Genomic DNA, 14,526 nt, shown 5'->3' with positions numbered 1-14,526 from the left:
AGAAGCACCTACAAGGGTTAGCAACAATGAACAACAATCACGAACTTTGATGTACAGTATCACACTGCACATATTCATGCTTTTTATTTCTTAAATGTCTAATACTTTTAATATTTGCTTTTAAAAGTCTCTCACGGAGTCTGTGCTGCATGATTTTTGTTGTTTAGATGTTGTTATGTTAAAGAAGAGACAATAAAGTCTTCTGATGTGTATAATTCAGAGACTTAGTTCTGCTATTTTACAGATAATTGACTTAATATTAATATCTTTCAACAATTCTAACATTATAAAAAAGTATTTTACATCCACAACTGCTCCAGTGTAATGGATGCTAAAGAACTAGCATAAACTAAATTGAATTTTATTTTGGAGAAGCACATGCAATCATCCTGATGTTTATTTAGTTTTGTTGATTTCCTGTCTTGTTGTACTAGAATCTACCCAGCCCTTCTAACTTGTAGTATCATAATGAGGTGTTCTTCTCCCTCTACATGATTCTGTTATTTCCCTTTATTTTATAATTGTATTATTGTTATTGTAGATTGAATTGGTGTTGTTTATTTGTTAATGAGAATCAAAGGAAAGGTAGCTGCTGTTACATCAAGGCAAAGAGCAAAAGCTCCTCCCCCTGAGTCAGGTGGTAAATTAGGTTCTAATGGCCTCACCTGGTATCAATATAAAAGCTATAGTCACACTTGGCAACCTTTTCCCTGTTTTCTTTTATCGGTGGCTATGGGGAGATGTTTGTTTTTTTGTGCAGTCTTTTTGCTGTTGACAGGGTCCTTGCAAGGTGAGCCAAGTCAACCAAAAATCTATATTTAATACCTACAATAAAAGCCAGAGTAGAGTTTTCAAATAACAGTGATGTGAAGACACTGAATGTTGTTGTTTTTTTAACTGTTGGGATAATTCCACTGAGTCTGTTCTGTGTTGACCTGACCTCAGCAGTTGTTTCAGCTGGAAGCAGCAGTGCTTTAAGGTGCAGCTTTGGCTCTAAACTGTGCAAGGACGCCTCTGAGTGTGTCCGCTACAGCAGTGTGTGTGACGGCGAGCCTGACTGCAGGGATGGCTCAGATGAAGACGACTGTGCGTTTGAATGCAGCAAAGGTGACATCTCAACATATACTTGCCATTAAATTAAGTTTTCACTGTTTATGAATACATTTTGTGACATTACTGAAAAGTGTAAGATTAGACAAAAATAAGACTTTTTTAAATCCTTTGCCTGGACAGACCAGTTCCAGTGTGCCCATGGGAGGAAGTGTGTAGCAAAGGAGCAGGTTTGCGATGGTGTACCTCAGTGTCAGGACCGCTCTGATGAGCTGCAGTGTATGACACAAACAGAAGGCTGTGTTCACAACTGTGACAACAACAGTCGCTGCTTGCCAGCGAGCTTCCTCTGCGATGGAGAGAAGGACTGTTTGGATGGCACAGACGAGGCCAGCTGTGGTAAGCTGAAATGATTTGTTTGCTTGTTGTATTATGCAGCACTTGTACGAAAGAATTCTCTCAGATGAAGTGGATTGTTCTGTTTGATCAATGTCTACATCAAGGGGATGCTGAGGAAGATGGGAAGGAAAAAGACGAGGGGGCCATTACAACCCCTTCTGTATCTGTCGGTCCTTTGCCTGTCAAATGTCCACTGGGTGCCAAAATCTGCAAGGACAAATCCGATTGTGTCCATTACAACCACGTCTGTGATGGAGAAGCAGACTGCAGAGATGGCTCGGACGAGGAAGACTGTGACACAGCATGTGGAACAGGTTGTATTTTGGTCTGTGAGGCTCTGAGCCTCTGTGCATGGCTTAAGAATAACCTTACTGCCCTCTAGTGGGGAACATGAACTGCTGCATTTTAACACATGAGGTCAAATCTACATTACTTTGCATTAAGAAATGAATTGAATGAATTTACCTGAATTTTATCTCATTGTGATCAATCTTTCCCAAGAAAATAATGAAATTAAAAATACAATAAAATGACTAAAATAGAAGAAAAATAGTGCAAGTTATGTAGTGATAAATAAACTGCATGAGTCTGCTTTTGACAAAAAAAAACCCAAACTGATTTCTGCTATCATGTGTCCTCTGCAGAGCAGTACCAGTGCGCTCATGGAAGGAAGTGCATTGAGAGGAGCCAGTTGTGTGATGGTATACCTCAGTGTCAGGACCGCTCAGATGAAATGGATTGTTCCAAGCACATGGAAGGCTGCACTCACCACTGTGACAACAAGAGCCGCTGCGTTCCCAACAGCTTCCTCTGCGATGGAGAGAGGGACTGTTGGGATGGAAGTGACGAGGCAAACTGTGGTAGGTCCTCAATTCAGAGGAAATATTTACTGACTGGACTTGGGACACTTGAGTGACTTCTCTTTTCCCTGTAGCCGATGAGGCCTGCAGTGCCACTGAATTTAAGTGCACCAGTGGCCAGTGTGTGTTGGCCACAATGCACTGTGACGGTCATCCAGACTGCAGGGACGGCTCAGACGAGGAGAGCTGCACCAAAGCTGTGGCCTGCACCACCAAACACCGCTGCCTCCACAGCAAGGAGTGTTTGGTGCAGGAGTGGATCTGCGATGGAGATCGAGACTGTAAAGATGGCACAGACGAGAAGGTGCATGTTCTATGCAATTCCACGCTAAAAAAAAAAAGTGCATCTCAACCAAAGGGTTGACCTTTCAGTGGTCAAATGGAGTTGTCTGGAATGGTCCCTACATTTTTTTTTTTCCAAGATATTACAAGCATTTGATCTAAATGGGTGAAAATTAAGTGTATTGAGAGAAATAAAGATGTAGCAGGAGATTGGAGAAAACATGACTGTTTTCTAGAAGTAAGCTCTTACTTCTAGCTCTTATTTGTACCCAAATGTTTAAATGCACTTATTGTAAGTCGCTTTGGATAAAAGCGTCTGCTAAATGACATGTAATGTAATGACTGACATGATGTTTGTGTGTTGAAGACTTGTTGTTGCCTGTTAACAACTCAAACTGCAACAATTCTGAAAATGTATGTATAAATCCACTGGTTCCTCTGCAGGATTGTCCCATGGCTCCTCTCACCTGTGGTGAGTTCCAGTTGTCATGCAAGTCCAAGACGAAGTGTATCCCTACAGCCTGGAGGTGTGATGGTGTGAAGGACTGCGACGATGGCAGTGACGAGACTGAATGTGAGTATTTCATTATCATACAAATATGAGGAATTTGGATGGATGTTTTTAATCTTGTGCGTGTTTGCAGTGTGTTGAATATAGTAGAAATGCAAAAAATCCAAATTCTGCAGGTGTTCATGGACATGAACATAAAATCTACACTGATCTGCTGCATTAAAACAGTTTCACTAACAGTGGTGGAGAATGGGCTACAAAGGTCATTTCAAAATAAAGCGCATCTGGATGGTCAAGCTTTTGCCTCCATTTTATATTTACAAAGCACTTTTTAAGGTGAAGTCACAAAATGCACAGTAAAATGAACACAAATGAGAAGGTAGATGCATGACGTTGCACATTGTAACTGGCCAGAGACAGTCTGGTATAATGGAGTTGTGTGTACCAGGTGGCGCGGTGACTTGCCTTCCTCACCAGTTCCACTGTAGAAGTCAGGAATGCCTGGATCCATCCCTGGTGTGTAATGGAATTACGAACTGTGCAGACGGCTCTGATGAGGGAGGAAGCTGCCAAACGCTGTGCACGGAGGCCGATCGGCAGAGCTGCTCCCAGAGCTGCTACAGTACACCGCAGGGAACGGTGAGGGCCTGTATCTCAGCACATTAGTAAATGTCCCTTAACTTTGACTTAAAATGAGGGGGCAGGGAAGTGCAATAGCAACACTTTACCATAATGTTATAATGATCATACAATGTAATATAAGAAGGAAACGTTTCAGTAATTGGTGTAAAAGTGTTTGAAACAAAACTAGTTCCCATAAATTAATTCTCCCTTATGTCTTGCACACATCCTCAGTATCATTACTGTAGAGTTGTTTGTAATCCTTGTCCTTGGTGTGTAGCGTTGTCGCTGTAAAGCAGGATTCAGGCTCACGGAGGACACGGTGACCTGTGCTGATATTGACGAGTGTGAAGGTCGGATCCCGGGTGTGTGCAGTCAACTGTGCGTCAACTCACCCGGCTCCTACAGATGTGATTGTCACCCGGGCTACATCATTGAGGCCAATGGACACCACTGTAAAATCACAGGTGAGGGCCTGACAGAGAGGATGAGGAAAAAGAAGCAAAGCAGAAATGCTGCAGCTGAAAGCAATGGTTTGAAATGTGTTTTTTTTGCTGAGCATTAGGGCTAAAAGTTGCCTGCTCAAGACAATTCTCATAGCAACACTTTTTTTTAGAATGTTAACTATTAGGTTTTCAGTCAGAATCCAACTTGTTTGCAGTCTCACTTTACTAAAGCAATGTTTTTGTTGCTGTCTGACTTCCTGTATGCAGAAGTGCAATATTGTCTGGCCACATGAGATTTAAACACTGCTTTTCTGAGTTACTCACTCAGCATTATGTGGACTCCTTTGACAATGGTTTGACTCTAATGGATATCTGTTCATATTTTACTTCACAGCTTATAAACCCAACCAATCCCAATCTTTTGGCATGTTTTCCAAATAAAGGAAGTATTAAGTTGTCTTTTCTCAACTCTCAGGGGAACCTTACCTGTTGTCATCGATCCAGACGGACCTGTTTGTGTTTGGACTGCGCAGTGGCAGCCTGAATGTGTTGTCCTCCTCTGCCAAGAAGGCCATCCTGTCTCTGGACTATGACTGGAAGGAACAGAGGGTCTTCTGGGTCAGTCTGGACTCCGAGAGCATCAGGTGGTCCTCGCTCTCCCAAAAGACCACAGGGACAATGATTACAGGTCAGGGCGACACTAAAGTAATCTGGCATTACTGTAAGTGACTGTGTCGTAAAGACGTGCCAAACAACTGTTTCCACAGGAGTGAGGGCAGACTGTATAGCTGTAGACTGGCTCGGCAGGAACCTGTACTGGATCGACGGGGTGAACAGTCAGATTGTTGCCATCAGACTGGCCGCAGGCCCCGTGAAATCCCTGGACCACAGTGTCATCCTGGACGAAGACCTGGATCAGCCCCGCTCTCTGGCCCTGCTGCCACAGAAAGGGTCTGTATGAATGTATTTTGCGTTTAAACTGTTCTTCAGTTTATTATACATGATGTTAAATTCTTGTGTCAGTCTGATGTTCTGGACAGACATCGGTAATGTAGTGAAGATTGAGCGGGCGGGGATGGACGGCTCCGAGAGGAAGGCAGTGGTGAACTCCAGTCTGGGCTGGCCTGGTGGCATCGCTGTGGACGTGATCTCAGACAGGGTCTACTGGACAGATGAAAGACTTGGGGCGATTGGCTCTGTGACACTGGATGGAGATGATATCCGGGTAAATGAATTTTCAGAAGGCTGTGTTGTCATGCGAAGCAAATCCGATGACTGATGCACAAATGTCATCTTCAGATTCTACAAACGAGAGAAACCACCAACCCATTCTCGCTGGCAGTGTTTAATGACATGCTCTACTGGTCTGATGCCAAGAGACGAGTGGTGCAGGCTGCTCATAAGATCTCTGGCAAGAACCGGCAAGTTCTCCTGAAAAGACCTAAACAGCCTTTTGGTGTGAAGGTAAATGTATTTGTATGAAGGGTTTTACTGTTGTATAACGGACTGAAATGAAATTGCACCACCTACATGTGTGCACTCAGTGACTCGGTGCCAAATTTGAAACATCAAGCATCAAAGAATTCAGTGTTTTCAATTTAAAAAAAGGGCCAAAAAAACATAATAAATATGCCACGTTTATGGTTTGCAGATTATCCACCCATGGCTCCAGATGGGAACTCGGAGCCCCTGTGAGAAAATGTACTGCTCCCACATGTGTGTGTTGGCCCAAGGACCCAAAGCCGTCTGCAAGTGTCCGTCTGGACTTTTACTGTCTGCCGACGGGCTGACCTGTTCCAGCCTGGTCAATTCGGCGTTCCTGCTCATGCTGTCTCCTTCTACTGTCACCCAGGTTTTGCTCTTTATGCATTTACAAGATACAGCTGCGTTGTTGTGGGGGAAAATTGACACCAGTCTCGTATCTGCAGTGAATTAAGTTAAAGCCAGCATGAGAGGAAACAAATCCACTCCCTATCATAAATATCTAAAGGACCATTATGTAAGAGCTGGGAGCATTCATAATCGACAGATTTGTCGATTATTTTCTCGATTGTTTGGTCCATAAAATATCAGAAAACCTTAAATGTTGATCGGTGTTCGTCAAACCTGGAAATGATGATGTTCTCAAATGTGTTTTTGTCCACAAACAAATGAACTTTTAATGATTTCTTTGTTACCCAGAGCAAAGAAATGAAGAAAATATTCACATTTAAGAAGCTTAAACAATTGGAAATCTTGTTTTAATTATGAAAAAAGCTTCAAACCGATTCATTGATGATCAAAATAGTTGTTTTTTTGGAGGAGGAAATATCTGAACCTTCAGTCTGTTGGACTGATAAACGTTTGTTCATATACTTTTTTTTTGCATTCCTCTGTAGATTTATCTGCAGTCACGTCTCACAGCGGCAGAGCCGAAGGGCTGGCCCGAGCACCTGGCCCTACAGTTGCCCACCGTCAATGAAGCGGTCATCATGGACTACAACCTACGCGACAACACTTTGTTCTTGACTGACGATGGCACAAATTCACTTAGCGCCTTCAAACTGAAGGACTCAGACTTGGTGTCCCAGGGTCAGCTTCTCAAACTCCTGGGTGACACCATCACTGCCATGGCCCTGGACTGGGTGACTCTGAACATCTACTGGAGCAGCAGTAAACAGCCCCGCCTGCATGCCACCTCCATCATGGGTGCCTTCACCACAGTTCTCATCAAGGAGGGAATTGGGAGAGTGGGGTCCATTGCTCTCCATCCTCCCAGTGGCAGAGTTTGTTTCACTAACCTGGGTCTGCAGGGCACGGGCACCGTGGCGACTGTAGAGTGTGCCAACATGGATGGTGCTGAGCAGAGAGTGGTGTGGAAGGATGCTGTCCAGCCCTCATCTCTGGTCTTCTCTGCTAATGGTGATGGAATTTACTGGGCTGACACTGGTAAGAATTTACAGATTTTGGGACAGCACGGTCCGTAATGTCACAATGTTGTGTTGGATTTTTTTTTTTGTGTACCCATTAAATTGTTCATTGTGGTCTTCTACTGCTGCTGTAGACCATCTGCTTCAAGTTAGAGGTGTTGTATGTTCCATGAGGTTCAGGGTTTCCTTTTATATCATTTGGACACCAGTCTAATCAGTTTCCTCTGGCATCACAAGGCCTCTCTCCAGAAAACTGCTGCCCACTGGCTATTTCTTCTTTTCTGGCCCTTTTTATCTGTAAAGTCTACAAATTTTTGTCTCAAAATCCCAGGAGCTCAGCAGTCTGGCACCAACAACCATGACACTTCATGCACTGTCTTAATTATCAATGCTTTGTATTAAAATTGGCATTAAGCAGCAGCATGGCGGATTCTGTCCCAGCTTTAGGAAGCATCGGCTGTGTCCGGTTTGATGGCTCTGCGTACAGAGAGTTGAAGGCTGGTGATGGCCTGGTCGCTGTGGCCGTTAGTGATGACACACTGCTCTGGATGACTGTCACTGGTAATGTATCCTTGTGTATATAATGCCCAAATGGGAGGGGCAAGCTAAGAGCTTTGAGTTTTCATCTTGTTACCGTTTTAACTTGAATTCATAGCAAAAATGATAAGTATGAAACAATATAGCTTTGATGTGTTTCATGTCTGAAATACAACTTTTCCTACTACGGGTAAACCTACGAGTGTCACTTTTAATGTGTGATATGTTTTTATCACTTCTATAAACCTTTCATGGTGTTTTTCGGTCTTTTCCCACAGACAAAACCAGACTCTGGTACAGAGACGAACAGCAGCAGAACAAAATGTGGTTTGAAGTTGGTACACAAGTGGTCAGCCTAAAGGCTTTTGGCAAGTCAAGTCAGTCTGGTATGTAAGGAGCTCTGACTCATGACCATATGTTTAAAAACTGCTCTAAATGTTGACAAAAATGAAACCTCCCAAACGCCTCGACTGATGAACCACTTTGTTTCAACAGGTGCCAACAAATGCACACACAACGGAAACTGCCAGCATTTATGCCTCGCCACCCCGGCAGGCCGGACGTGCAAGTGCGGCCATGATCACGTCCTGGTGAATGCTACTCACTGTAAACTGGACCAGGGCTGCCCAGTGGGCAGAAGACCGTGTCTGGATCAGCTCTCATGCCAACCTATTGAGAAGTTCTGCGATGGTCGCGTAGACTGCTCGGACCACTCGGATGAGAACTGTGAGTCCAGCAGATATCTAAACGTCTTTCAAAAAGGCATTTTTGCTGGAAGTCTTGTTTTCGTTGTGTAGGTGTCGACCAGAAACAATGGCTGGAAGTATTTGCTCCCGTCCAGCCTCACAGCTCCTCTCCACCCTCGTCTCTCCCTCCACCGAAACCCACTGACGTGAAGGCGACCCTGAACGTCAGCGGCCTCCTCTTGAACCTGGATGCCCAGCAGTGCAGCCAGAAACGCTGCAGTGGCAATGGAGAGTGCGTCAAAGTGGGTGGAGACACCAACTGTGAATGCTCACTGGGTTACACCGGGGATTCCTGTCAGGACCACTTCCTGAAGACCATGCAAGGTCCCATCGTGTACGGTGCTGCGGGGCTCTGTGTGGCCGTGGTGGTCATCGCTGTGATGGCAGTTGTGGTCAAGAGGAAGAAGAGTGCCAACATGAGGTTTTTCTGTTTTTTTACTAAATCCTCCTGATACAAAATGCTACTGAACATGTTCCTTCATACCATGCATGTCATGTTTTGAGCTAAATACTAAGACTCTTGTATATGGGATTAATAGGAATGATTCTAATTTTATCACCAAAATTGATAAAATGATTAATGCTGGTCATGGATTAAAATGAGTATAGAATAGAAATATGTTATTCATCCCCAAGGGGAAATTGTTTTAACATAGCAGCAATACAATACAAAAAATATAATATAATTTTATATAATATTTACATCAAATTTTATTACATTAAAGCATGTCTTTTTAGGTACTTTGTTTGCACCAAATTAAATTCATGTTATGGCTGTTAATTACCATAGCTAATTATATTGGGATGGGGGGGAAACATGTCTTTTTGACTATTTTTAAAAAGAATGTTCTCCCCCAGATTTTTTTATTAGGTTGTTTAGCAAAGATAGAAGTGGCTTTTGCCGATTTATATTTTACAAACAAATGGTTCATTTTGAAAATGCTTGATTAATTTTTCCAGAGGCTCAATTTTGGCCCAGCGTTTTCTTTTCTTCCAGCACTAGTGCAGTGAATACTGAAAGCAAAGCTATAAAACACTTAATTTTCTACTTGACCTGATTGTATTTATTTTATTATTAGCGGCGAAGCTAAATGTAGCCGTTAATCTAAAAAAACAAACAATTTTGTTTACCATTGCCTCATTCAATTAAGATTGCAATTATTAACAAATGCCTATTGAATCTGTTTGGCATGCACCGTATCGTCCCAGCACTCGGTGACACCGCTAACTTGACTGCTGTGGCCAAAATGCTCATTTTGAATTGGTCAGATTTTAAAATGTGGTGATGGTTCAAAAGTTGGGAAGATTCAGCGTCATGAAAATCAAAACAAACAGATTATACTTGATGGCTATAACTATTAAAACACTCCCAACATGTATTATTTCTACCCTCCATAGAGCTATATACTCTATAACTTGGTATTAGACATAAATATTGTTAGCTACGTGTCGGTGTGGTTCATGTATACAACAGTTTCCTGTACACACTTGGCACAGAACTACATTAACTATATATATATTGTTCCCCACAGGAGAGCCAGCTCAGCAGCTATGAAGGAAACGAGTATGACGGACCTGAAGAACAAAGAAGAGAACACCCCGGCCCCAGTGGACGCAGAGAAGCCAGAGGTGGACCTCCCACCAGCTCCATAAATCAGCAGGCTCCCAATTTGTCTTTCTATGCCTGTGGGATGAGTCTGACTTTTCTTTCTCTTCTCTGCAGGAAGTGGTATCGTCTGTGGACTGAGGCTGATGATATGGACTAGCAGGGTTTTTTTTTTTTTAAATAAACGGTTTGCATTTTCTATGGTTTCCTGTGAGGTTATTTGAGCATCGCTCACTGTCTGCTAGAACATGACAACATGTCATAAGTGACATGCTGTAACGTAGTGAATGGATAAAGACCTAAAACGCACTGTGTACATGCAGCATCACAAAGAGGCTTTTGGTCCAAACACGGCTTTACAAAAATAACTTCACTTTATCTGCTTTAAGCAGGCATGGTAGCGTTGCTGTTAAATATTGTGAATGTGTCCTGGTTTCTTTGGTTTTGTTAACATTTGGGAATGTTGTCACTTTGGGAATTTGGGAAGCACAAATTCTATATATCAGAAGTAAAAGTGCCACTTTTGATAAAAATCTGAATTAATTACAAGTACTGGTCTAAAAATGTACACACTTTAAAGTAAAAGTTACTTTTTAACAACAAGGTTCTTTCTTGTTGTGCAAAAAGGACGAGGGGACACAAATCTCACATTGTTTTTCATGAAAGGCAAAACTTTAAAAATTAAAGTGCTGATAAAATATGTTGACGCATAATGGGTCTTTAAACATAAGATTAAAAATGACTAGTACAAATACACAAACTGAATTACAGTAATGTGAATAAATGTAATTCATTATTTTCCACCTGTATATCATAGTGTTAAATATTTCATGTTTTCATGAGAAAAGTTGGTTTCATGAGATGAAACCCGTCCCCAGTTTAGTGACCTAGCGTCAAACTCCAGGGATTTAGAGTTTTTTTTTTTTTTTTTTTTTTGGTTTTGTTTTTTTTTCCCCAGACATTTTCCTTTTGTTTCTTTTTAAAATAAACCTTAGAACCTGGTCCACTCAGTCCTCCAGGCCATAAACCCCGAGTGTGTTGTAACTTCTTACAACTTAATCAAATTGTAAACATGAAACTGTTTAAATTCATCTTTTCTCGCCATACTTTTTCTCGTTTAAACATCAGTCTCACTTTTTATTTTTTAATTATTAATGTATAAATTTTATTAACTAGTAAGTGATACTGGTTGAGTTATATTTTTTCGGATGTGGCAGCAATAACTTCCCATATTAAATGATTTATTCTTTTACTGACCGTATTGTCATGGTATTACGACTTCCTCAACCGCCGACTGATTTGGTACGTGCATTCCTGCAATGATGAAGGAATCGCTGTACAATTGACTGTTGAAAAGGTAAATATAGGATGTTGTTTAGTGAAGACCAACAATTAAAATGTAAAAAAAAAAACTAGGGCAAAAAGTAGGGCATTTGTCTGCGTTGTCTGTGTGATGAGACATAACCGAGACACTTATGACACGAGAATCTTCCCATTGTTTACTCCAAAACCACATGTTTGCTTATGAATAGACACTTCTTATTACAATCAAAGCGTTTTGTTTCCTTCACTGTTTAATTTGACTGCGTCTGGGGGAGTTCAGTGATTTAGCTTTGTTTTTGAATAACGTTTAACGATCTGAACCAGACCATGAGTTACTGGTTCAGTGAACCCACACAGAAACCGTCATATAAATACAAGGCAGAGCAGAAATTGGCACTTACTGGATTGATTTCGGGAGAGTTGGTACATTTTAGAACAGCTCTGCTGTGTGCTGCACAAATAAGAGGACACTATTGAGGTGAGTCTTTTATTTATTTAACTTTTTATCAAGTAGTTAGAATGTTTGATGTTAAAAAAATGTAATGGTGCATGTGTACAGGGAACAGCAATGGCAATTCTCTGGACTACACTGTGTGCTGTCGTCATGGTGACGGCAGCCATATCTAAACCGGTGAGTACGGCTGTTAAATACATTTACACCGCAGTAAAACAAGTGTACAGTACAAGGACTTGTTGACATGCGCCTTCTTATTAAAACAGGTCTACCTAAATCAAGAGGAGAATTCATCAGAGTCCGTTGAATCAGATTCATCAGAAGAGACGGACGCTCATGTCGAGCCTTCCCAGGATCCCCTGCAAACAGCACATACGGAGACAGAAATTCCTACTACTATAGTGGAGACCGGTGCCTTACAGACAGCAGATCCCTTACAGACTGCAGACCCCTTACAGACTGCAGACCCCTTACAGACTGCAGACCCTCTTCCCACTGCAGACTCTGGACCTGCAGCCATGCTCAACACAACAGCACTGCCCGGCCCCGAGGAAGCACAAACATCCACTGATGTTCTCCAACTCCTGCCAGTCGATCCTTCACGAACCGTTCCCGGCACTGACATTCTTCAGGATATGCCACAGGGCTCAATCCACACCGACACTGCGCATGTGCTACCAGACAAAGAGGGCTCACAACCCGGGATCATGGAGAACGATACAAACATAGGTACAACTCAGCCACAAGTCATCACCACCACCACCACCATGACATACCAAGGATTCCCCCAGGGCGCAACTCCACCCGTCCCTTCACACATCAAACCGACACTTCCACCAGTCTCCTCAACCCCATTCTTGCCAATCCACGTCGGTGCTGCCCTGACCGGGGTCCCTGTTTGCTTCACTTTCCAGTTCAGCCCTTTGCCAGGTCCACCCAGAGGAGACATTTGAACCTTTAGTTCAGCTCACTGCCTCGTCCCCATGTTTGTTGCCAACATATGTAGAGTTATCTTGATACTTCATCTGTGTTAAATCAAGCCTCATATCCAGACTACTTGGCTTTTACTCCTTTAGATTTGGTTCATAAGTATTCCATCCATCTTCTACCACTTTATCCTGCACATGAGGATCGTAGAGGTGCTGGGGTCAATCCCAGCTGACATAGGGTGAAAGGCGGAGTCCCAGCCTGGTGTGTTAGAAGTCTCACATTCACACCTATGGTCAATTTAGAGTCACCCATTAACCTGATTTTGGACTGTGGGAGAAAACCAGAGAACCTGGAGAGAACCCACACACACAGACAGGGATCTGAACCTGTGACCTTCATGCTGTGGGGCAACAACGCTAGCCACACCACTACAATGTGTCCCCACATTGGTAGTCGTTTTGTCAAAAAGTTTAGTCACTACTTAAGAAATCTAACATCTATTGCTATTGATTTGTTGCCATTTCACAATCTTTTCTTTTCTTAATTGTAGCACACATTATAATTGCAAACTTGTGTTGTTGTTTTTTTAAATCATTTGTTTTCATTGTATTTTTATTGCCTGATTTTATTGAGTATACCTATTTTATGCAATGACACCTTGTAACTTTATTTTGAAAAGTCAACAAATAAGGTTGATTATTATATATTATTTATATATCTCAGTTCTGTTCTCAGTTCAGATATCACAGCAGTGATTTAAAGTGATGCCTCTCATTCAGAGTTGGAATGACTGTCTTTAATGAAGGTAATTAAACTTTACACTTTACAGATCATTATCACAACTGCCCTGTAAGAAATGACAGCTCTGTATGTATCACACTTGTATTTATGTCACATATTAACTTTTCATTCTAAATCCATCACCTGCTTGGTTAACTGCAATCACTTATTTGTTAGATCGTCTCAATTAAAAGTTGATTTGAATACATAACTGAATGATTATCATTGTGTTTCAGCTGAACATAGCTCACAGAACATTTGTTTTTACAAACAAGTGATGTAAAGAAGCAAAACAACAAACCTCAGTGTGGTAACATGAAGGTTTTAAGGCTTAGTCCACAAGTAGGAAGGTATTTTGGAAAAATGAGGTTTTCCTCCTCTGGTTTTTAGAAATATTTTAGTCCAAACTTCTCAAAAACATCTTTTGTCCCCAGGACAAGCACAAAAATCCACTTTAAAGCGCTGGGAAAAACATCATGAATCAGCAGGTGGCGATAGAACCATCATTATAAAGCCCTGTTGTACAATCAGAGGAAAGTGACACTATTACACAACTCCCCTCTTGTGATGATGTCAGTGTGATGTTACAAGACACAAATATGGAAATCTAACAGTGTGTGTGTGTATAAGATAAAACTCATTAGTGTCATTCAGTTAAAATGTGCAGCATCTGTTTCTGATCAAAAGTCACAGTGAATGAGATCCAAGTACAAAACAAACATTTATTCTGTGTCGTTTCTTTTGACAAACAAACAGCAGGAGATGAATGAACTACGACGTGTTCCCTTTCATTCAATTCTTATGGTGAGGAAGTGGGTCATAAATCTGCCTCACAACACAGCAACCAGCCTGTCAGTTAACTCGGTGTAAAGACTGACTTACGTAGTCGTAGTCTTATACTGTGAATATGCTGTGACCACCAGAACAGATACTCAATTATGCCACTTTTCTATCAAGTTGAACCAGTGCATGAACTGTTGAAAAACTAAGTAGCAGTTCTCAGGGCTTTACAATTCCAGACTATACTGTACTGTACCAAACCGACCTGTACCACGAGGAAAACACAGATTGA

The 14,526-nt window shown here is 41.9% G+C and overlaps 1 protein-coding gene across 3 annotated transcripts; it reads left to right on the top strand.

The window, feature by feature from the left end:
• The first annotated feature begins 710 nt into the window (after positions 1 to 710).
• On the top strand, positions 711 to 10,166 carry lrp13 (low-density lipoprotein receptor related-protein 13). Of its 3 annotated transcripts, none has more exons than XM_058636315.1 (21): positions 711 to 790; positions 958 to 1,107; positions 1,234 to 1,449; positions 1,554 to 1,763; positions 2,094 to 2,309; positions 2,384 to 2,613; positions 3,036 to 3,165; positions 3,551 to 3,741; positions 4,004 to 4,190; positions 4,645 to 4,857; positions 4,937 to 5,120; positions 5,193 to 5,394; positions 5,469 to 5,633; positions 5,821 to 6,021; positions 6,548 to 7,097; positions 7,520 to 7,639; positions 7,894 to 8,001; positions 8,111 to 8,341; positions 8,413 to 8,782; positions 9,894 to 9,990; positions 10,085 to 10,166. In XM_058636315.1, the coding sequence occupies exons 1-21, from the start codon at positions 733 to 735 to the stop codon at positions 10,106 to 10,108; spliced, it is 4,053 nt and encodes a 1,350-aa protein (XP_058492298.1). In that variant the 5' UTR covers positions 711 to 732; the 3' UTR covers positions 10,109 to 10,166. The 3 variants fall into 3 exon arrangements, with proteins under 3 accessions (XP_058492298.1, XP_058492297.1, XP_058492296.1); XM_058636314.1 differs by having other exon boundaries at positions 949 to 1,107; XM_058636313.1 differs by having other exon boundaries at positions 946 to 1,107.
• The last annotated feature ends 4,360 nt before the right edge of the window (positions 10,167 to 14,526 follow it).

The sequence above is a fragment of the Solea solea genome, chromosome 8 (genome assembly GCF_958295425.1).
Source record: "Solea solea chromosome 8, fSolSol10.1, whole genome shotgun sequence".
Classification (NCBI taxonomy): domain Eukaryota; kingdom Metazoa; phylum Chordata; class Actinopteri; order Pleuronectiformes; family Soleidae; genus Solea; species Solea solea.
This window is presented reverse-complemented; position numbering and strand designations above follow the sequence as displayed.